At 47.3% G+C, this 21,521-nt stretch overlaps 6 protein-coding genes across 6 annotated transcripts; 4 read left to right on the plus strand and 2 right to left on the minus strand.

The window, feature by feature from the left end:
• Positions 1 to 1,295: 1,295 nt before the first annotated feature.
• Positions 1,296 to 3,151, plus strand: N7481_009277 (MFS transporter; the record flags this gene model as incomplete). The annotated part of the gene is made up of 3 exons (XM_057268496.1): positions 1,296 to 2,381; positions 2,432 to 2,838; positions 2,890 to 3,151. 3 exons carry the CDS (start codon positions 1,296 to 1,298, stop codon positions 3,149 to 3,151), a joined length of 1,755 nt encoding a protein of 584 aa, XP_057119173.1.
• Positions 3,152 to 4,122: 971 nt separating this feature from the next.
• Positions 4,123 to 6,038, plus strand: N7481_009278 (NCS2 family permease; the record flags this gene model as incomplete). Its single annotated transcript, XM_057268497.1, has 5 exons — positions 4,123 to 4,212; positions 4,274 to 5,200; positions 5,256 to 5,360; positions 5,414 to 5,880; positions 5,939 to 6,038. The coding sequence occupies 5 exons, from the start codon at positions 4,123 to 4,125 to the stop codon at positions 6,036 to 6,038; spliced, it is 1,689 nt and encodes a 562-aa protein (XP_057119174.1).
• Positions 6,039 to 7,545: 1,507 nt separating this feature from the next.
• N7481_009279 (uncharacterized protein) lies at positions 7,546 to 7,758 on the minus strand (the record flags this gene model as incomplete). The annotated part of the gene is made up of 1 exon (XM_057268498.1): positions 7,546 to 7,758. The coding sequence occupies one exon, from the start codon at positions 7,756 to 7,758 to the stop codon at positions 7,546 to 7,548; it is 213 nt and encodes a 70-aa protein (XP_057119175.1).
• Positions 7,759 to 8,316: 558 nt separating this feature from the next.
• Positions 8,317 to 10,210, minus strand: N7481_009280 (GMC family oxidoreductase; the record flags this gene model as incomplete). Its single annotated transcript, XM_057268499.1, has 2 exons — positions 8,317 to 9,909; positions 9,965 to 10,210. The coding sequence occupies 2 exons, from the start codon at positions 10,208 to 10,210 to the stop codon at positions 8,317 to 8,319; spliced, it is 1,839 nt and encodes a 612-aa protein (XP_057119176.1).
• Positions 10,211 to 16,484: 6,274 nt separating this feature from the next.
• Positions 16,485 to 18,519, plus strand: N7481_009281 (uncharacterized protein; the record flags this gene model as incomplete). Its single annotated transcript, XM_057268500.1, has 7 exons — positions 16,485 to 16,637; positions 16,690 to 16,759; positions 16,815 to 16,862; positions 16,921 to 17,023; positions 17,081 to 17,322; positions 17,393 to 17,713; positions 17,780 to 18,519. 7 exons carry the CDS (start codon positions 16,485 to 16,487, stop codon positions 18,517 to 18,519), a joined length of 1,677 nt encoding a protein of 558 aa, XP_057119177.1.
• An 886-nt stretch (positions 18,520 to 19,405) lies between these two features.
• Positions 19,406 to 21,340, plus strand: N7481_009282 (endopolyphosphatase; the record flags this gene model as incomplete). The annotated part of the gene is made up of 3 exons (XM_057268501.1): positions 19,406 to 19,583; positions 19,669 to 20,845; positions 20,914 to 21,340. 3 exons carry the CDS (start codon positions 19,406 to 19,408, stop codon positions 21,338 to 21,340), a joined length of 1,782 nt encoding a protein of 593 aa, XP_057119178.1.
• Positions 21,341 to 21,521: the final 181 nt, after the last annotated feature.

Consider the following 21,521-nt stretch of genomic DNA (forward strand, 5'->3'; position numbering starts at 1 on the left):
GAATTTATAGGAAGCCTGATGCCTTAGTGCTGACGATCTTGCCCCCGCGTATTAGCCATAAGCAGTCTGGAAATTCACACTTGCCTTATTTTGGCCTGGAGAAATTGGGGGCCGCTAGTCTCACGACTTCTACCATATGCAGTAAGAAAGTCATTGGTGCGAGATTTAATTCGGACACAAAAAATAGACGATTCAACCAACCACACAGCGAGCTAATATGGACAGTTGATAGAAGTTCAGAACTATGAAATGGGTGATGATGTGCGAATGCCTAGATATCTAGGAGTGCCTGAGGCATGGCTATTGGCCACTTGAGGGTAACGTAATTCCAAAGCGAGCTGGCCACCCACCCGAGCTGGACACCCCAAAACACATAGTAAATGCCATTCTCTGTCCCTCTATATTTCAGCCACCAATTTTAAATTTTGTCTAGTTTTTAGGATACAGGCTTTTCTCTACATCAGATATAATATGTCTAGGTATTGAGCTACTCAGTTTAATAATTTATTACATTACCATAAAATACTATGTAAGTTAGACATTTAAGCTAAAAATATACATATCTTGTCCTTTAATTGTCCTAGTACTTTCATACTCTAACAAGGATTTTTAACTACTATTCAGACTTAATAAGTTTAATTCCCGACTTAAGTTACACGTGGTTGTTAAGATATGAAGTTGTAATTTATCGCATTTACTATGTGTTTTGGGGTGTCCAGCTCGGGTGGGTGGCCAGCTCGCTTTGGAATTACATTAACTTAGCTTGTAATAACTATAGTAAGGCTACATCTCCCAGAGTCCATGAAGTATATCTTCCCAACTTCCAGACTATATTAAGACAATATCATTTTGGGCCTGGATTAATGCCATCTACCGACCCGCGGGCCGATGTCATTCTGCGGCAAGTCATCCGGCTGACGGCGATCGGTGATTTTGTCGCAACTAGTTCGTGCGATCTTCTAGAAAGGTTCCATATACTGAAATAATCGTGCGATTATAACTAGTAGCGCCCCATATTTGATAAATTCGAGAGGACTCTATAGTTTCTAAAGTAAGATTGGTATGTAATGCATATTTAATCAGAGTTGCCAGCTCGGACGGCGTCGATCGGATCGACCGGCGCAGACATCACTCGATGACGCTGACAAGCTTCTAGTATAAAGTCTAGCCAGGAACCAACGAACAGAAATCCATCAATTGGAACTTGAAGAGAAATACTCCCCCCCCACCTTGTAATTATTCTCCAACCAACGCATATATTCTTAATTTAATATCGCACCATCTGCCCTCCGGCCATGGAGCGTGCCGGCTCACCACCTCCATCATCCTCGTCCCCAAACGCATCCGTCTCCAGCGTTAGCGACAACCTGACAGAAGTCCCCACAGCCCGCGACCGTCGTCCCTCCCAATTTGCAGATACACGATCGGGTGCCCTCTGTCGCCGGCAGACAAATCTCAACAATGTTGAGCTCGAGCGCATTGAGACATATCGACTCCAGCATCGGACAACAGTAGGATCTGGGCACCCAGTTGCTCCACGAGATAAATGGCTACCTATGGGCGCAGAGAAGCCCTACCCGCCCGATTTGCCAGACCCGGAGCAGTTCGTGGTTGAGTTTACAGGTTCAGATGATCCCATGCATCCCCAAAACTGGCCGCTGAACAAACGAATCATAATCTCCGCTACCTTGGCCTATACGACATTCGTATCTTCTTTCGCGAGTGCCATATACTCATCTGCGGCACTCGCAATTGCAATGAACTTCCACATCAGTACTGAAGTCGCTATCCTCGGTATAACATTGTACGTCCTCGGCTTTGCCTCCGGTCCGACGCTATGGGCGCCCATGAGTGAACTGATTGGGAGGAAAATGCCTCTCATCGTGGGAATGTTCGGATACTCTCTATTTACGGTCGCGGCTGCTACCGCTAAGGACGTACAAACTCTTATGTTGACTCGATTCTTCGCTGGTTTCTGCTCAGCCAGCCCAATCGCAATTGTTCCGGCGGTTTTTGCAGATATCTGGAATAACCAGACCCGCGGTGTGGCTATCGCTATGTTTGCAATGGCTGTTTTCGTCGGCCCATTTGCATCCCCTTTCACTGGAGGTTTCATAACGATGTCCTACTTGGGCTGGAGATGGACAATGTACATTGCTTGTATTATGGGCTTCCTGGCAGTGGGACTTTGTCTTGTCTTTTTGAAAGAAACATATGCACCGGCCATCTTAGTTGAGAAAGCAAAGACCCTCCGTCGCCAGACACATAATTGGGGAATCCGAGCTAGACAAGAAGAAGTTGAGCTCGACTGGGGAGAGATCATCAGTAACAACTTCAGCCGCCCGTTTCGAATGCTCTTCACGGAGCCAATTGTATTTCTAGTATGATTTTCCTTTCTCACAACCGTATGAAATTGCTAACCCTTGTCAAGATCTCTCTATGGATGAGCTTTGTCTATGGCTTGATTTACGCTCTTCTCAGTGCATACCCAGTGGTCTTTCAAGGAATCCACGGGATGAATCTGGGAGTTGGAAGTCTTCCATTCATCGGCCTCATCATCGGTGAGGTATTGGCTGGTGCTTATATTCTGTATGATCAAAAATCATATGCGAAAAAGCTTGCCGATAACAACAATATACCGATTCCCGAATGGCGACTCCCACCATCGATTCTCGGAGGCATCTGCTTTACGATCGGGCTCTTTTGGTTCGGCTGGACTGGCTGGACGAAGGCTATTCACTGGATGGCACCAACTGCTAGTGGCGTCATCACTGGGTTTGGAATTTACGTGATCTTTTTGCAATGTTTCAACTACTTGATCGACTCGTACCTGATTTTGTGAGTCGTTCTCTTTCTTCGTGAGATGGTTCGAAAGCTGATCGTCTATAGTGCCGCTTCCGTGTTCGCCGCAAATACAATCATGCGGTCTGCTGTAGGTGCTGCGTTCCCTCTGTTCTCCAAACAGATGTTCCAAAATCTTGGAGTGCAATGGGCTGGTACACTGCTCGGTTGTTTGGCTCTTATAATGGTACCCATTCCACTCGTCTTCATCAAGTGGGGCCCGGCCTTGAGGAAGAAGTCCAAATTTGCACCAGCTTTTGGGCTGGTCGGGACTACGCCGTCCGAAAAAGAACCTCGTGCATCTGTGTAGGAACGAGGTGTGGGCTCTGAGCCCAGATTTTCCAATCTGAAAGCGTATAAAATGCGTTCATTTTCTATTTTGATTTGATTTTGATTTTGATTTGGATAGCACATAGATTGGATAAATAAAAGGTTTGTTTAGCCGGCCGACCGCGTACCTCCGGAACATGTAGATCGAGCTAAGATCTCCATGATCAGACCTAGATAGACATCATGTGGACGGAAAATCCCTGTTCACCAATGGAATTAAAGCAGATTTATTTTATATATCGATGTCAGCTATAATCACCAATCTAATGCGGATTGATTAAAGCTTCTGACCCGATCGGCTTGCCCCGATCGGCCTTATCACTGGACCCTGTCTATCACTGGCAACTGTCATCATAGTTGTATATCGTGATAAGAGGACAATTCTGAATGAATCCAACTGCTGCCAAGACGCTAGCGTGCTGCCTCGGTGTTTCATGGCGTGCTTCACGCATGTGTAGCATCTTTGACCTTCATCTCAATACTGAAGGTTGATACATCACGCATCAGAAATCCCGAACATTGGTACCCAAGCCTATACCATATATCGCCTTGTGTGAGAAATTTTTTGCCGCCAAGACCCACCTTCAAGTTGGTTGCCGAGCCAGGACCCATGGCCAGGGCAACTGTCGGCTACTAGTCCGGCGGCCAATCGCGCCGGTAAAACCAGTCAGTTCAACCGCCAAGCCGCCAAGCTGGTCGGAGGCGGAGATAGCAGGAAAGGATGGCAAGCAGGCGGATTTTTTGATTTTTTTTTCTGTCAGACCTTATCAGGCGAGTGTGGTTGGCGGAGGGCCGGGATCACTTTTTGATTGTATTTTTTGGCTTTGCAGCTCTGTTGCTCTGCTTCCTGCAAACTCCCTTTAAATACTCCTTGTCGCAGACCGACTGCAGTGGTTCCCCCACACCCCGCGCCGCCCTGCAGCAGCAGCTTTGATCATCTTGCTTGTCAGTATGGGTGCGAATACTTGGATCCACGCTACCAACCTGCGGGTTGCTCGCAGCCCCGTGGGGAGGTGGTTCCGACTTGAGAATTCTGGCCATGTGAGTTCCCGACGTTAGATCGGATACCGTCAACAAATCGAAAATTAATGTATCATTATAGCCGCGTGAGCGGAAAGGTAGTTTCTTTTTCACCGAGTTGCGCGCCGGCCTTGCCACCTTCTTCGCCATGGCATACATTATTTCAGTCAACAGCAATATCACTTCGGAGACCGGCGGGACATGCGTATGCCCTGCTGAGAGCATGGACGACTTCTGTGCTACAAACTCCGAATACTTGCTGTGCGTGCAAGAGATCAAGCGCGACATTGTTACTGCGACTGCGGCTATTGCGGCACTTTCTACTTTTTGCATGGGGCTTTTCGCCAACCTGCCAATCGCACTAGCACCAGGCATGGGCCTGAATGCATACTTTGCCTATACTGTCGTTGGATATCATGGTAGCGGCTTGGTTCCTTATTCTGTTGCTTTGACTGCTGTTTTCGTCGAGGGTTGGGTCTTCTTCGGCTTGACCTTGATTGGCATGCGACAGTGGCTTGCACGGGCACTGCCATCTTCCATTAAGCTTGCAACTGGCGTTGGAATCGGGTTGTACCTCGCTCTAATCGGTCTCACATACAGTGCTGGTATCGGCTTGGTACAGGGTGCACAGGATACTCCCATCGAGCTAGCCGGATGCTACAACAGCCCTGAGAACTTCGATAAGGAAACTGGTCTCTGTCTCAGCAGTACGAAAATGCGCAGCCCGACCATGTGGGTCGGTATTTTCTGTGGTGGTGTCTTCACTGCGATGTTGATGATGTACCGCGTCAAAGGCGCTGTGATCGCAGGCATTCTGCTTGTCTCGATTATATCCTGGCCCCGAACAACCCCTGTCACCTATTTCCCATACACGGAGCTCGGGTCCAGCAGCTTTGACTTCTTCAAGAAGGTTGTTACTTTCCATCCGATCAAACATACTCTCCTTGCACAAAAGTGGGATATCTCTGGCCACGGTAGCCAATTTGGCTTGGCGTTCATCACATTCCTGGTTAGTTCGCCTGACTGACCTCTCCTAATGAACACACAGCTTACTCCTTTACCAGTATGTCGATATTTTGGACACAACAGGTACAATGTACTCCATGGCTCGATTCGCCGGCACCATCGATGAGAAGACCCAGGATTTTGAGGGTAGCGCCATAGCCTATGTGAGCAAAACTCCCACATGACTCCAAACCATAACAAAGCTAATATCTTCTAGATGGTCGACGCCATCTCCATCTCCATTGGTTCGCTTTTTGGCAGCCCACCGGTCACAGCGTTCGTCGAATCCGGTGCTGGAATCTCCGAAGGCGGCAAGACCGGTCTCACATCCTGCATGACTGGAATCGCCTTTTTCATCTCTGTATTCTTTGCCCCGATTTTCGCCTCCATTCCACCGTGGGCAACTGGATGTACGCTTGTGATTGTTGGTGCTCTCATGGCCAAAGCAGCCGCCGACATCAACTGGCGCTACTACGGCGATGCGATCCCGGCCTTCCTTACTATCGCCATTATGCCCTTCACCTATAGTATTGCATATGGTCTCATCGCTGGAATTCTCAGCTATATCATTCTCAATGGCACAGCCTGGATTATCGAGAAGGCTTCGGGCGGTCGCATTGTTCCTCCGAATAAGGATGAGTCGGATCCTTGGTCCTGGAAGGTTCCTGGAGGATTCTTGCCGCCGTGGGTGAAACGTGCCGCGGGGGGGCAAAAAGGATTTCTGGCGGCCAGATGAGGAAAGGGCCATGCCTGAGGAGTATGGATCTTTCGGTTCATCGCAGGAACGCGTGGCTAATGAGAAGGGTCAGACTGCCGAGCCCGTTGTTGCTAAGCCATTGTAGTTGGCGAAATGCCGTGCTCAGTTGTATATATCGGGTAACATGCCTTGAGACTCGGAGGCCGGTATGTCCATGAACTTGAGTGTCCAACCTTGGAAGTTCAACTTGAAGTTGATGAAACTTGAATAAGATACTACTAATTTCAATATTTACTATACCTGCTCCCCTTGTGTAATAATATTCCTTGGACTCAATTGTATTAAATTTGACCTCAGAAGAGTTGCACTGAAGCCCAGGAGCCCCGAACACCAACCGCTACTAATATCGTCTATTTAGACAACGCTCGACTTTAGGAATGGTACCATCTGGGTAGTCGCGGTATTTCATACCATCTTCTGTTTAGTCACTCGTCCTAGATACAAGTTAATAAATCAGGAATTTGGCCTAGCATCTGTATCGGATGATTACTCCATCGTCAGTCTTCCCGGCCTTTTTTTAAGAGAACATGATTGGCAGTAACCCCGCAGACTGGAGACTGGGTAAACATAGTACTAGCGCTACATTGACAGTTCACATTGTTTCGCCCAGGAACCAATTTCCGGGCAGCGGGGACTTTTATCTAAAAAAAGGCTACAGCTTCGTATTCTTGGGTCGATCACCAATCAGGATCATGCCCTCCCAGGCTCGTGTAACCCATCAATATCATTTGACGTACAAACATCAGTCAGCTTTGATTCAAACATAAAATGCAAGCTCACGATACAATGAAGGCCTTGATCCTTTGTTAATTGCCGATGGGAATATTGTTGGTTGATTTTGCAGTAGACCTGGGCGGGATAGACTCATTTCCTCTGCATAGTCGTCAGTCAAGGCTTTCGTTCTCGGCACATGTAAGCAGCTGGAATTCACGAGACGCACAACTAGGCAATAATCTCGTAACTATATTAAGAATACGGCATTTCACCCATTGGCCACCCGGTCACCCTTGCAACCATGAGAATGACGTTCGTCTGCATAGGCAAGATAGCTCGACGATCCCTACCCGACACAAGTAGCGATCTACACTGGGCCGCCCCTCAATGTGCCATACGAGATTTAAACGTGGGTCCCATAAATACGATCAGACAATCATTGCTTTCTGAGGCTCAATAAAATACGAAGCTATTCTCCATGGTGACACTTGATGACCTCGCGGGCTTCTATTTAGTTTGAGACCCCGCCGCACTATGCGTTGTCAACGATAACCTTTTGCATACTCCGAAAAAAAAACATCCGATCGACCCTCCTACATTATACAGCTCGGCACCATGTTGAGAAAATCATTATATGCCCTCAGTTTCATCCCGCTGGCACAAGCATGGACCTTTCTATACACCAACGCCACAAACAACGCCACAATCCTCCATGAATCTGGCACGGTGAACTGCACTAAGATCGACCTTGCAAAAGGAAAGGAATTTTCATGGGATCCCGAAGACGCTGATCTCTGTATCTCTATTTACTATGACAAATCATGCACCTCTCGCGGGGGACTTTCATGCAACGCGTGGAAAAAGGATTCGGGAAACGACTACCAGAGCATCCAAATCTTCACAAATAATGATGCTGCTTCAGCCTCAGCCTCGATATCATCTATTCCAACTCCGACTTCAATAACCTCATCCTCTCTTTCTACGTCTCCTACATTGTCGGCTACAAATACATCGACTGCGCATGCATCATCCTCAACCTCGAGCTCATCAAAATCGTCTCTTTCTGATAGTGAAATTGTAGGAATCGTCATTGGGTTCGTCGCCGGCGTGGTGATAATAGGCATAATCCTCTTCTATGCAGGCAGGCGATATCGCAAAAAGGTCTCGGCCCAGCCTTCTCCAGTGCATTCCCTATATAAGTCCACCCTATCCGATATGCAAGCCGGAATGCCGCCACATGAATTCGCTTTCGCTAGTTCAGAAAAGACCCCCCCCTCCATCCCGCGGTCGCCCAATTCCTGGGTCAAAGTTGGTTGAGCTGCCGGGCAGTCCTCAAAGTGTCGAGTTGGAAAATAGCCCTGTGGGCGAGATAGGAGCCGATGCGACCAATGTGAAATTCAATCATTTTTAGAGTATATAAAACCTTGATACTCTTTCCCTTTGGCTTTGTTTCTGAACTTGAGCAGAAAATTTGCATCTGAATCATTGCGAAACTCTAGGCTGGTCCATATGATGCCCGAGAATTCGAGCTCAGCTGCATGTGTATACCGAAGAATTGAATTAAACTGGCTTATCCTAAATGTGACGATGTAGAGGTGCAACGATTAACCATGTCAAGTACAAGTATAATCCTAAAAGTCTCTGCTAATCTACTTGCTATCTTCCTTAATTATATCCGCCGCCTTCTCCGCTACCGCAAAAACGGTCGCTTGAATATTCCCCCTTGGCTCCAGAGGAAAGACACTCGCATCAACAACCCGGACGTTGCTCGTCCCGTAGACCTTCAATCGATGATCAACCACACCGCCATCCTCCTGGGGCATCATAACACAAGTTCCGCTAAAATGATAATTCGACATAACAAGATCTTTGCACAATTCCTTCGCTTTGTCTAGATCTAACGGGCCAGCCGCGTGCAATCGAGCGCCGTCTTTTTTCATCAGCGAAGCCAAAGGCTCCGTCTCCATAAGCTTATTTGCCAGAAGACAATGTCTCGCAAGCAGCTCCAGATCAATGGGATTCGTGAACGTGCCAACATCAATGATCGATGCATCGCGGAAATCTGCCGAGCTGATATGTGCTGATCCGCGCGAAAATGGGTGACTGAGCACAACGGCAATGGTCATAAATAAACCAGGGTGACTGGGGCTGAAGGCTTGCCGGGGAGTCCTCTCCCGAGAGTGAATTTGGAACGGAGCCAGGATGTATTGCCCTGTGGTCTCTTCAGGGATCTCTAGGAGCTTTACCTGGGCCTCTAATTGTTTGCGAACCGGCTTTGACGTATCAGGATTCGTAATTGTGGCCTTGATGATCTCGACCATCTCATTTCTGGCTTCGCGTGAAAGGCCCAGACACGGCATAAATGCCGATACGAATGGGACATATCCCAGAGGACCAGATCCATCTTTTTGATATGCGGCCATGGCAGCGGTTGCAAACTCAGGATCACGAGCCATGTCGCCAGATGGAAGGCCATCTGCTACTTCATATGAATACGGGACCAGGCCGTGCTCCTGCATATTTTCGCCAACGCTTGGGTTGTCGACGATTGTGGGGACTCCGAGGGATTGCAGGAGTTTCTCGTCGCCGATACCCGATAGTTCCAGAATCTTGGGAGTTTGGGTTGTTCCAGCGGCAAGAATTACTTCTTTCTTGACGGAGAGGACGAATCGTTCTTGCCCCCTGGAGAAAGATACACCAGTGGCAATTGCTTCGTCGCCGCGCTTCTCCAGGACGATTCTCTCCACCCGCGCAGCAGTCACAACTCGAAGGTTCGGCCGACAACGAACATTTTCTCCGAGATATGCAGCAGCAGAATGGCTTCGAGTGTGTGTGGCTTGGTCTACGGCACTGGGACTGACGAAGGGACCTGTACCAGCACCATTTATCGGGTCTTCAGTCTGCGGATATCCCAACGCCTTGAAGCTTTCCATCCATGCACTATAGTATGGCATGTACTGATCGCCGAAAGAGACCTTCACGGGTCCCTTATCGCCCACATCTTTCTGTTCATACAGAATCTGTTTGAGGGTCTGTTGGCCTCCCTCCGAGGGAGGTGCTGCAGTGTGGAACTTTCGGATGTAGGGAGACAGGCCCTCCCAACCCCAACCGGGATTTCCCAGTCCCTCCCATGCGTTCATGCCGGAGCGCGAAGGGTAAATAACCATCCCCATATTGATAGTCGAAGATCCGCCCAGCGTGCGACCCTGGTTTATGAACAGTTGCCGGCCATTTAGTTCTTTCTGAGAGGTGGGGATTAGCGATGAAGGCTAATTTTGAATTGGATTCTTTACATACCTGTGGGACTGAAAGATAATTCCAATCAAAATCCGGATCCTCAAACGCCTGCAAAGACAATGCTGGAACTGTAATCCGAGGATCGTCGAGGCGATTTGTTCCAGCTTCAAGAACTAGGACGCGAGTCCGGGGATCTTCAGTGAGCCGGTTGGCCACGACTAGACCGGCTGTGCCTCCTCCGATAACAATGAAGTCAAAGGAATCATCGCTTAATCCAAGTGTTGACTCGGTGTTGAAGTCAGCCATTATGGGCGCTAATATTCAGCTCCAAAGCCAGCAAGTTGATCGACGTAAATTCCGTCTTGTGACAAGGTGCGATCACTCTCGATGCGGGGGACATTGGAAACAGCAAGTCGCGGATTTATAAAGGCTAGGCCCCCTATTTCTACCCCTCGCCACATCACAGTCATTCACATTCTTCAAGCGGGTAATGTTTGATCGTTCTCACAGTAAGCCGCATAAGCGCTTAGAAAGTGGCTGGGAACTAGTCAGTACGTGTAGTAGTTAGTTACCTATACTAGTGAACCAACTGACATCAGCATAGCTGATTCTGCTACTAGGGAGTACTGAATACTACCATAAAGGGGCGAACGAGATGGGATGAGAAAGAGAGAAATGGCATGAAGTGGTGATGGATGCGGTGGCTAGTTAATTAGTTAACTAACGTAATTCCCAAACGGCCCGCGCACCCAAGCGGCCCGCGCGCGCCTCCTCAGATTGCGTCCTGACGCGTACTCACCATCTTCAATACCCACCATGCCACCAATACGCAACCGAAATGCTCAAAAGTCGCTAGACCATGAGGGTAGAATTTCTTTAGCCATCAATGCTTTTAAAAATGATTAAATCACCCCTCGCCGTGCCGCACCTAGCCTATTTGAGGTGCTTGAGTCTACTATCCGTGACCGTATGAATGGGACAACCTCTTGTGCTGAGATACGTGCTAACAACCATAAATTGGCACAAAATAAAGAGGACTCGCTTGTGTAATGGATACTCTCTATGTATTTACGTGGTGCAGTACCTCGGCCTTCTACTGTACGGGAAATGGCCAATATCCTACTTACAGTACGTGGGTCTACCCCCTTACCTGTTGTTGGTAAAAACTAGTCAATAAACTTTGTTAAATACTGTAAAGAGCTTTATATACGATTTTAAAGCATTATAATTATTAACGTACTTAAAATAAGGATCTAAAGTCTCCATATAATTGGTTTCATACTGCTTAATATACAATTAAAAAGAATGATATCTAATAAGAGGATATCTATAACTTTGATAAGATAGGATTTATAATAGGCTTTATTGTAACTGCTAAAGTGGTAATATATGCTGAATATCATAGCCAGCGAGTAATTTTACAACTAGGAAATCGTAAGTAGGTTACAGCAATAAAATAATCAGTCCAGATAGTTTTATATTACCTCTATACATAAAAGACAAAGTCTATATCAAATTCTGGTTTGATAATCTTCTAAATAACTAGTATTTTGAGGTCTCTTTAAATAGATAGATTATAGATAAGATTGGCCTACGATAGCTTAAAAAGTTATTTATTCTAGCTACCTCTATAGGGACTAAAGGAAAATATTACCTTCATATTCTTAATAGTTATAGTAGTTATTTTATACCTTAATTTGATTAAGTTCATGCTACAAACTTTATTATACTACTTTGTATACTATTATACTAATCTTACCTTCTTTAACTACTTAATATTAGGTGTTTTACTGTCCTTAAGCACTTATATAGACGCCAGGGCGTATTGAACCACCTCCACCAACCAGACGGCGGCAGGCAAGGTACAGCGGCAGTCAGAGAATAGGCCATTCAATTACCTGGTGCCCTAGTAGATAGATTTCTCAATATAATGGCGTTTTGGTGGCAAAATTCTAGTTCAAACATGGAGTAGCAGGCGGTCTGCGCGGGCCGCTTGGGTGCGCGGGCCGTTTGGACTATTTGTAGACTGGACTAATGCGTACTACTATTATTCGCGCATAGCTGGGCTCTATTAGAACAAGGTTCCTCTGACGGACCTTTGCACTAGCAAGGCTTTACAACGACGTCCACGGGTTCTGGAAAAATTCATTGCTGAAAGTTCAATCGACTTCGTATGAAATTCTTATGATAAGTCACCCTATATTCCTTCTCTATAATTTCAATTTCAATTTCTTCCAATAGTATTGAGCTTGGTTCGATTCAATGGCAGACCAAAGGGGTGGATAAGTATCACGATGATAATTCATAGAAATTTCAGACATATACTAGTACTCACATACCTAGGTATATTTTCATTTTTGCTTATAGTTTACTCTATTTCTACATTTTAAATTTGCTTCGCCAATTTTCATGCAAGCTATACTTTGTAGAAAAGATTCAAACGCCCCCTCTGGTGGATTTCCTACATACTTGATCTTGACCTCTCCACGTATTCTGCCGAAGCCAGCATAACGGCCATGTGGATTAGGTCAGTCTATATTTAGACTATCCATATTCCGTCGATTGATGTGAGGAGGTTTCGATTTCGGGATTCCAAAAGAGGGGGCTTGAGCGGGACAAAGCTTGGGAGGTCCAACTTTAGATTAGCGCTTATTTAACACCCTCAAGCTTTCGACAGCCAAATACTTTCTCGCTCTTCCTTCTTTTACTACCTCCAACATTCTTTTCAATGAACATGGCGACCCAAATTGACGAAGAGCATCTTTTGGTGAGCAAAATTAATCTATCGTGCAACTTTCACTTCTGCCGAGATGTCGAGGTAGTGTGTTTTGTTCTGTATGCATGCTTCCATAAGGGTCTTGGCGTGTTCACTGGCCATGCGGCCTGTATAGCCTGTCGCACCGTATATAATCAAGGGTGCCATTCTCATATTTCACTGGCAGTTGATGAATTGTATTTTGGAAGAAACGAGTACAGATTCCCGTTAAGCTGTGATATATAGTTGCTGCAAAAAATGGAGTACCCACTTCGTAATTTTCAGCCAAAAATAAGAGCTCCGGGTTCCGTGTTCCTTCGGGCTTACCACTGTGCATGGCGGCTATGCCGGCCCATTCGCCCTCAAATCGCAATTTAACTTTAGTATTATCGTATTCTATCTATTTTGAGTATGACACGGTTGGGAAAAGAAGAAATGAGACATCTCAAAAGATTGAAGCTGATTAGGCTCCAAAAGGTGTTGAAGCCTAGCGGCCTCAGGCATGCAGGCTGCCGTGGCCCACACCTATAATTAGTAGGAGCTTCCTCCTTCCACATCTATCCAATACACACACATTTGCCTCCGATCTCATCCCCATATTTCTAGTCATGACTAGTCGTGAAAATTAAATTCGCAAATAAACTATACTAAGGGGCTAAGTACCCTGTCAAGTGTCGACAAGGCATGGACATCATGATGGACTCAGCGAGTCTGTCTGAGCCTGGACTGAAATTTACCCATTGAACGCCGCTTTTTGGCTTGGGAGTAGATCTCGGCACGTCTCTAAGCGCGCTGATCAGACGAGTGAGCTTGGTCTGATGGCTTTACAGGCTGTCCCTTTGGCTTCACCTAGTTGGGTGTCATTTTAGGCTGACAATACCGTTCTCCCGTCTCACACCGGAACGATTTATTTCAATTGGATCCCTAGTACATCGACTAGTCTAAGAATCAAAACTTCAATTGTATATCATTCTGGGCGTTTGCTAAATGATAGTATGGGTTCCAGGGTCGACAGTCCTCGAAGTTTGCACGGCACTAGTCACAGATTAGTACCTAGTGGGTACTAGTAGCATCCTAGGATACTAGTATATATTTAGGGATTCTCAAACCCAGAACTTAGAGCTTGGGGTTACCTACAACCTTGGGACTTGAATTTAAAATCAATAAAATGCTACTAGTATATTCGTTGACTGAACCTAGTTCAAGTTCAAGGTGGCTATACCATCGAACAACATGGAGCCCAGCATTCGTTCAGGAAATTCACACCAGGGCATGAAACACAATTTTATTCAAAAATAAGTGGACTTGGTTAGGGAAATCTTGAAACTTTGAACAACGCTGTCCTTTTGGTTACCTGGCCAGCAGTGAAGGTATCGAATAATATAGAAAGAAGCACACCTATCAACCGATAACCTGGAAAGAGCACAGTAAGAAGCTGATAACATTTGATGCGTCTTTTTCTATGGTAAAGGTGTAGTCTGTTCCAATTTCTATGGAAATACAAGGTACGCTAGGTGATTTCAGTGATAAAAGAGAAGATCATCTCAACTCTGATTTCGAAGATAGAGATATGATCATGTCCTGTGGGTTGGCCCCGCAATAGCGAAACTCTAAGCTGCAGGGATTCAGATCTGTTTAAGAAGGGAAAGACGCGTTCTTGGACACCGCAATCTTGGTCTATATCACGAAATTTGCCGATGGCGATGGAATTCGTCGTGAGTTGCGTGATTATATATAAAGTCCATTATCATCTAAGAGACTTTCGCCGAAGGGAACTTTGCCTTCTTATATGCGCGACCACCCGTATAGTCGGGTTAGATAATGAAAAAAGAAACCCTCGCCTATATGATCTAAGATAGTTTCAAGGTATGATTTCATATGGAATGTTTAATCAGAAATGAGAGAAGCACTCTTAACGGATTGAAATCCCATCCTAGGTAGAAGTGTGGTTTCAAGCATTTGTCATCGAAATGAAATACATTAACAGGCGCTCGCTTATTCTGGCTTGATATCGAAAACATGTGCGAGTTCTCTGCTCAAATATTCCGAAAGGACTTTCTCTTAAAAATAGCCACATACAGACTGTAGAGCTATGTCGTAATCCTGAGAGCTATAGTAACCGTGTTATCCTAGCAGTTATGTCAAGTTCAAGAAGCTTTCATATGAAGTCTTGTAAAATGGCTTTATTGGAATTGGGTGCAGAGCTTCAAGTTTATATTGAGCATCTGAAATCAATGGATGTCCTGCACGTTGAGACTTTTTCAAGATATATCCAACGGCAAACTCGTTGCGAGATAGATTCCCATGTTGAAACTACTCACCAGTAATTAATCCACATCAAGTCACTCACATGCCAAAAAGTCTTGGCGGTGGCGCCCACCATCCCATAAAAGCAAGTGAATTGTCGCGCCAAGTCCAAATGAGCTTGTTAGCACCGACAAGGGGGCGGGGAGAGGGGGGGGCAATACATAACAGTATGGAACCAGCGATCCACTTCGAGACCTCGAAAAGGTCTGCGGTCGGGAGGCCCCGTTTTAAGGACAATTCGCGTCCTGCAGCAAACACCCCTTGAATGCAATTTCGTCTCGCCTATAGTTACTTCTTGAATCCTGCAATTTCCCACATTCCGGGAACGCCAATATTGGGTTCATGCGCAACGGCTGCCCTGCCGGGATGGATAGGGTTGGGTATCTCGCCATTCGGGTGCGAGGTTCCAATTTCGGGCTGAGGTCGTGATTTTTTGTTTCCGGTTTTTCTGGTCTTTGGGGAAAACTTCTTACTCGGGCCGACATTCGCACAAGCGAAGTGGCTACTCTGTCGAGCTGGATGGAGCCGAGCTGACAGGTCTGGAACAAGATTAGTGTTTTGTGGGGAAGAATTCCCCCGTGGAGAATCCAACACGGAGGACTGCTCCGCGCTAGTAACGGGGTCCTCTCCCCAGACTTTGGCTTTTTGCATCGACAGGAAATGGGACGATAAATCTAACTCTAAGTATGGGGTTGCTATTGGGTGATGAAACTTAATCCCTTTGGAGAAGTAAAAAAGACACCTGATGTTTTCCAGCCCTTGGACTGCATTGATGGAAAATCTCACAACAATACAGTATTACGTGGTATACTGCAGATCAGGAGACAAGGGCGGGATGAGGTGAAACATTACTGTCTAGTTCTCCTTCAGCCTTAGGGTATTATACCTGATCTGATAATCTGCGTATATTAAATACCAATTCCCTTCACTAGCGTGGAGCCAATCAAACAGTCTAGCTATAAAACAAAAAGAAAGGGGGCAAATCACTCCCAACCAAAGGGTATAGATCAGAATGTCTTGCCCGGCGTACGGGACACAGGGCCGAACATCCAGATCCCTCCAGCTCAAGTCCTGAATCTTTTCGGATCGAGGCGGACACATCGATCGTATCTGAGCAATCCATCATCTCACTGGAGGCTTCGCCGATTCCAATAAGGATACGGAGCAGCTTGTGCACGCCACCGCCGAGCTCGTCTGCTGCGTTACTGGGCGCAGGGATCTAGTGTCACAAGGGGGGGGGGGGGAGGCGACCAGCAAAATCTGGAGAACTGCATGGTTTAGCGTTTCCGAAACGGAATAGTAAGAAAAGGAAAATTAAGACAGGGTCTTTGGCGCCTATGCGAACCGATTGGATTGTATGTATGAGCGCGAGTTTCTTATAAGAATCCAAGCTTGTCCTCCCTTCGAGGGGTTCTTGGAAAATATCGAGCCGCGTTTCAAAGACGACTGCACTCGACGACAACCCGTTTCCTCGACAACCCACTGATATATTTGACGGTATCGAAAACCGATTGGATCATGTCGGACGCTAAGAGCGGGACTCATGAGGAGGTGCACGGTATCTCCTCTGCGGTAGACTATGGGACAGGGCCTGAGGATACCCCCCAGGTGATTGCTGGATATGGAGAGACTGCCAAGCGCGAGGGTGCGAAGACGAAGGAAGTCCACAATGTGGGTGATTTTCCATGCTGACGTTGGAAACTCCATGCTTACCCTTAATTAGGCCGAACTCTTTGCTGCTATTGAGGAAACCAAGATTGAGCGGTGGAGCAAGACTTCCATCCACCTCTACTGTACGTTATGCACCTCAACAACGTCAACCTTAACTCAGTACTAATGCAAATACAGTCTGTATTTTCGTCGCTTTCCTCTGTGCTTGTGCCAACGGTTATGATGGTAAGTAGATCTGATGCTTTCTCCGAAAGGTTCTGGCGCTGATATGTGCTTCTTCTAGGTTCCCTCATGGGATCCATCCTTGCAATGGACCATTGGCAAGCGATCTTTAAAACTGGTCTCACAGGCTCAAAAGTTTCTGTTGTGACTTCCCTCTACACTGTGTAAGTGACTTCACTTGGTATCTTTTATTCCGATCCCTGAATTAACAACAATTCCAGCGGATCTATCGTCGCAACTCCCTTCAGCGCCGTCATTTCCGACAAGCTCGGTCGACGCAAGTGTATGTTTGTCGGTGCCTGGGTGATTATCCTTGGATCGATTATCATTTCGACTGCCATGCATCTGGCTCAATTTGTGGTCGGTCGCTTTATCCTCGGTGTTGGAATCCAGATCATGGTCGTTTCGGCTCCAGCATATGCTGTTGAGATTGCCCCGCCACACTGGCGTGGTCGTGCTGTCGGTCAGTCTTATACCCCCAGGTCCAACTGCTCGCATTCCGAAACATATTCACTGACTGCCACGATATACAGGCTTCTACAACTGCGGTTGGTTCGGAGGCAGTATCCCCGCCGCTGCGATCACCTACGGCACAAACAATATCAGCAACAACTACCAATGGCGTATCCCGTTCATCCTGCAGTGCTTCGCGTGTGTTATGGTCATTTTCGCAGTCTGGTTTATCCCGGAGTCACCCCGTTGGCTCCTCACCCAAGGTCGCGAAGACGAGGCCCTTGCCTTTCTGGTCAAATACCATGGCAACGGTGATCCCAATGCTCGCCTGGTCCGTCTGGAGATTGAGGAAATGAAGGAAGGAATCCGTGTTGACGGTATTGACAAGAGATGGTGGGACTGTAAGCTTTATTCCCAACTCTGCCTTGCTCTCAAAATCGATGGCTAACTCCTAATTCTCTATCCAGACCGACCATTTATCACCACCCACAGCGGCCGCTGGCGCTTCGCACAGGTCATCATGATCTCCGTCTTTGGACAGTGGTCCGGTAACGGTCTAGGATACTTCAACGCGACCATCTACAACGTCCTGGGATACACCTCTAGCTCGACACAACTGCTACTCAACCTGATCAACTCCATCGTCTCGGCCATCGGCGCCGGAACCGCCGTCTGTCTGACAGATAAGATGCCCCGACGTCCTGTCCTGATCTGGGGAACGCTCGTCTGCGCAATCACCATGGCCATCAACGCCGCCGTCTCGCTGCCCATCGCCAACACTGGAACGATCAGCCACACCAAGGGCCAGACAGCGCTGGCCTTTTACTATCTTTTCAACGTCGTGTTCTCCTTCACCTACACCCCGCTGCAGGGTGTCGTCCCCGCGGAGGCACTGGAGACGACGACTCGTGCGAAGGGACTGGCTCTTTCTGGATTCATGGTTTCCTCGATCAGTTTCATTAGTCAGTTTGCGTCGCCGATTGGTCTGGGCAATATCTCGACCAATTACTTCTGGATCTTTGTGGGTTGGGATCTGGTTGAATCTGTTTGCTGGTATTTCTTCTGTGTTGAGTCGCAGGGTCGGACTCTTGAGGAGCTGGAGTGGGTGTACCAGCAGCCCAACCCTGTCAAGGCTTCACAGAATCTGGATAAGATCGTTGTGCAGAATGATGGAACTGTCACAGAGAAGATTGAAGCTGATGCTTGAAGGATGGATGGACACGGGTCTTGAAATTCGGATAGGCATGTGCTCAAGTTGCGGCGGTGGTTGTTATAATTGTGATGAACTTGGATAACCTTCCAAGATGGTTCACGTGGGCACGGGTAATTAAGTTGTTGGCAATCGAATTGGATATCATGTTACTGTGTTTAGGTACTGATACTAGTACTATACTTAGTACTCTTATTACTTTTTAATAAAGCTCTTCTAAAAATCCATTCTCAAAAATGTACTTTCAAGTTGTAGTTTGGGCATATCAATTACTAGTATGCCAGTGGGTGTAAATAGCATATACTAAGTAGTAATTAGTAGTTATAGTTAGTAGTTACTAGTAGTATATATGTGCAACCCTACTTGTATAAATATAAATATGAATATAAATATAAATAAAGTTGTCTATTAATGATTACCACCAATACAAGGTCCTCGCACGTGTAGAAGTGGAAGACGGTGATTGGCTGTGATGAATCTGGGGATACAAAAAGGAAATGCAAATGCCAATCACGCGGGGTGATCTGCTGCCCTACACAATTTGTTAAAGTCAGACTGATCTTTATTATTTTATTGATCTCTCTCTCTATCTCTCTCTCTCTCTCTCTCTCTCTCTCTTTCTCTCTCTCTCTTTCTCTCTCTATCATCTTTCTGCTCTGCCCTACTTTGTGCCCAAATGTGTCCCTGCCAAGACGTCTGATACTGCAGCCGTGTCTGACTCAGCATCCGTTGATTGGCTCCGAATTGACCGAGTGACGTGACTCGCGATAAGATCGGACCTAAATTTCCATCCGCTTTTCCCACCTTTTATCCTTGAGTCTTTGATTGTGATCAATCTGCCAGCTTTGGTGCCTCCCTCCATGCTGCTTTGATCCTGGTCAATATGTTGACCCTGCTGGGCCTCATCACTGCTGCTGCTACTGCCGTGGCAGTGCCCCTGGAGCAGCAGCAGCCCCTCGCCCCTGTTGACAAGTTGATGCCACACCTGAACCTGAACACACCAGGCGCATCTACAGAGGCCCAACCCCAACCTCTCACAGGGCGCTTTCTACACATCACAGGTACGTGGATACAGTTTGCGGACCCAAGGGTATTCCTGGTCGCGTGATAATATGACACTGACGAGAAGCCGATCCACATCTATAGATTTTCATCCTGACCGGTACTACAAAGCGGGTTCCTCACCCGACAAGGGTTCATGCCACCACGGCCAAGGCGAAGCAGGATACTTTGGGCAAGAAGGATCGGACTGTGACTCGCCGCTCGTCCTGGTAGACGAGACATTCCGCTGGATCAAAGACAACATCAAAGATGAGATCGACTTCGTGATCTGGACCGGCGACTCAGCCCGACACGACAACGACGAAAATATCCCCCGCGACCAAGACGAAATTCTCGAAATAAACCGCTACATGTCACAGAAATGGGTCGATTTATTCGGAACCTCCAACTCACCCGATCGATCCGCGGGCCGTCTCTCCGTCCCCGTCGTGCCTACATTCGGCAACAACGATATTCTCCCGCATAACATTTTCCGCGGCGGACCGAATGCCTGGACGAAGAAGTTCAACGAGATCTGGGTTGATTTCATCCCCGAGGATCAGCGGCATAGCTTTGTTCAGGGCGGTTGGTTTACCAGTGAGGTCATTCCTGGCAAATTGGCCGTCATTAGCTTGAACACGATGTACTTTTTCGAATCCAATAGTGCTGTCGACGGGTGCAAGGATCGATCTGAGCCCGGGTATGAACATATGGAGTGGCTGCGGGTGCAGTTGCAGATTCTGCGCGAGCGCGGCATGAAGGCTATCCTGATGGGTCACGTTGCGCCCGCGCGCTCAGATGAAAAGACCAACTGGGACGAGACCTGCTGGCAGAAATATACGGTGTGGATGGATCGGTACCGGGATGTGGTTGTCGCAAGTCTCTACGGGCATATGAATGTTGACCACTTCGTCCTGCAGGATAGTCACGCCGCGGACGCGGGTGAGCTATCGGAGAAGCAGAGCGATGGGACTGTCTCTGCCATGTCCAAGTCGGATTACCTTGTTTCTTTGCGGGGCCAGTGGTCCGACCTCCCATCTGTACCCGCGGGCTTGGAGAACGTTCAGAAGATGGAAGACTTCTTCGAGGCGAACAAGAAGAAGGGCAAGGAAGATAAGGAGGAGAAGAAGATTCGCAAATATTTGAAGAAGATTGGAGGCCCGTGGGCTGAGCGATACAGCGTATCGTTGGTTTCGCCCAGTCTCGTGCCGAATTTCTTCCCGACACTGCGCATGGTGGAGTACAACCTGACGGGGTTGGAGAATGTCGGCCAAACCGACGAGTCCGCCTCTGCCCCACAGCAGCTATTCGATCTATATGATTATGAGTCAGGCCACGATTCGTCGGTAGACACGCAAAAGAAGAAGAAAAGAAGGGCAAAGGAAATGGCAAGGGCAAGGGCAAGAAGAAGCCCAGCTTCAAGGCGCCCAAGCCACCATCCTCCACGGCCCCGCCTGGCCCGGCCTACTCCAACCAGGCGTTGACGCTGCTGGGTTACACGCAGTACTATGCCAACCTCACACGACTTAACGAGGAAGCGACTCAATCAAAGAAATCCCCACGCCTGGAGTTCGAGGTGGAATACACCACGAGCGACGATGTGTACGAGATGAGTGATCTCACCGTGCGCAGTTTCCTTGAGCTTGCGACCCGGATTGGGGAAGCTGGGGAGGTCTCGAGCCAGAAGAAAGGCAAGGTCAATGCAGTTTGGCGAGCGTTCTTGGAGCGGGCTTTTACGGGGTACATGGATGTCGAAGAGCTGGAAGAGAGCTTTTAAAAGGAGGGATGGCTGAGTCGAGGCTCTATCACTGTCAGTATCACAGGTGACTTGCATAGATAGATTGATTAATTATTGGGAGCTTGCATATTTGGTGTTCTACATTCGGCTGGCCGGCATTTAGCTGGCCGGTAGTAAATAGGTATATAGCATAGTCATGGATATTTTTATTTTAGTTTAT

The sequence above is a fragment of the Penicillium waksmanii genome, assembly GCF_028829765.1.
Source record: "Penicillium waksmanii strain IBT 27052 chromosome Unknown utg000008l:1.0-5622682.0:1.0-5626561.0, whole genome shotgun sequence".
Classification (NCBI taxonomy): domain Eukaryota; kingdom Fungi; phylum Ascomycota; class Eurotiomycetes; order Eurotiales; family Aspergillaceae; genus Penicillium; species Penicillium waksmanii.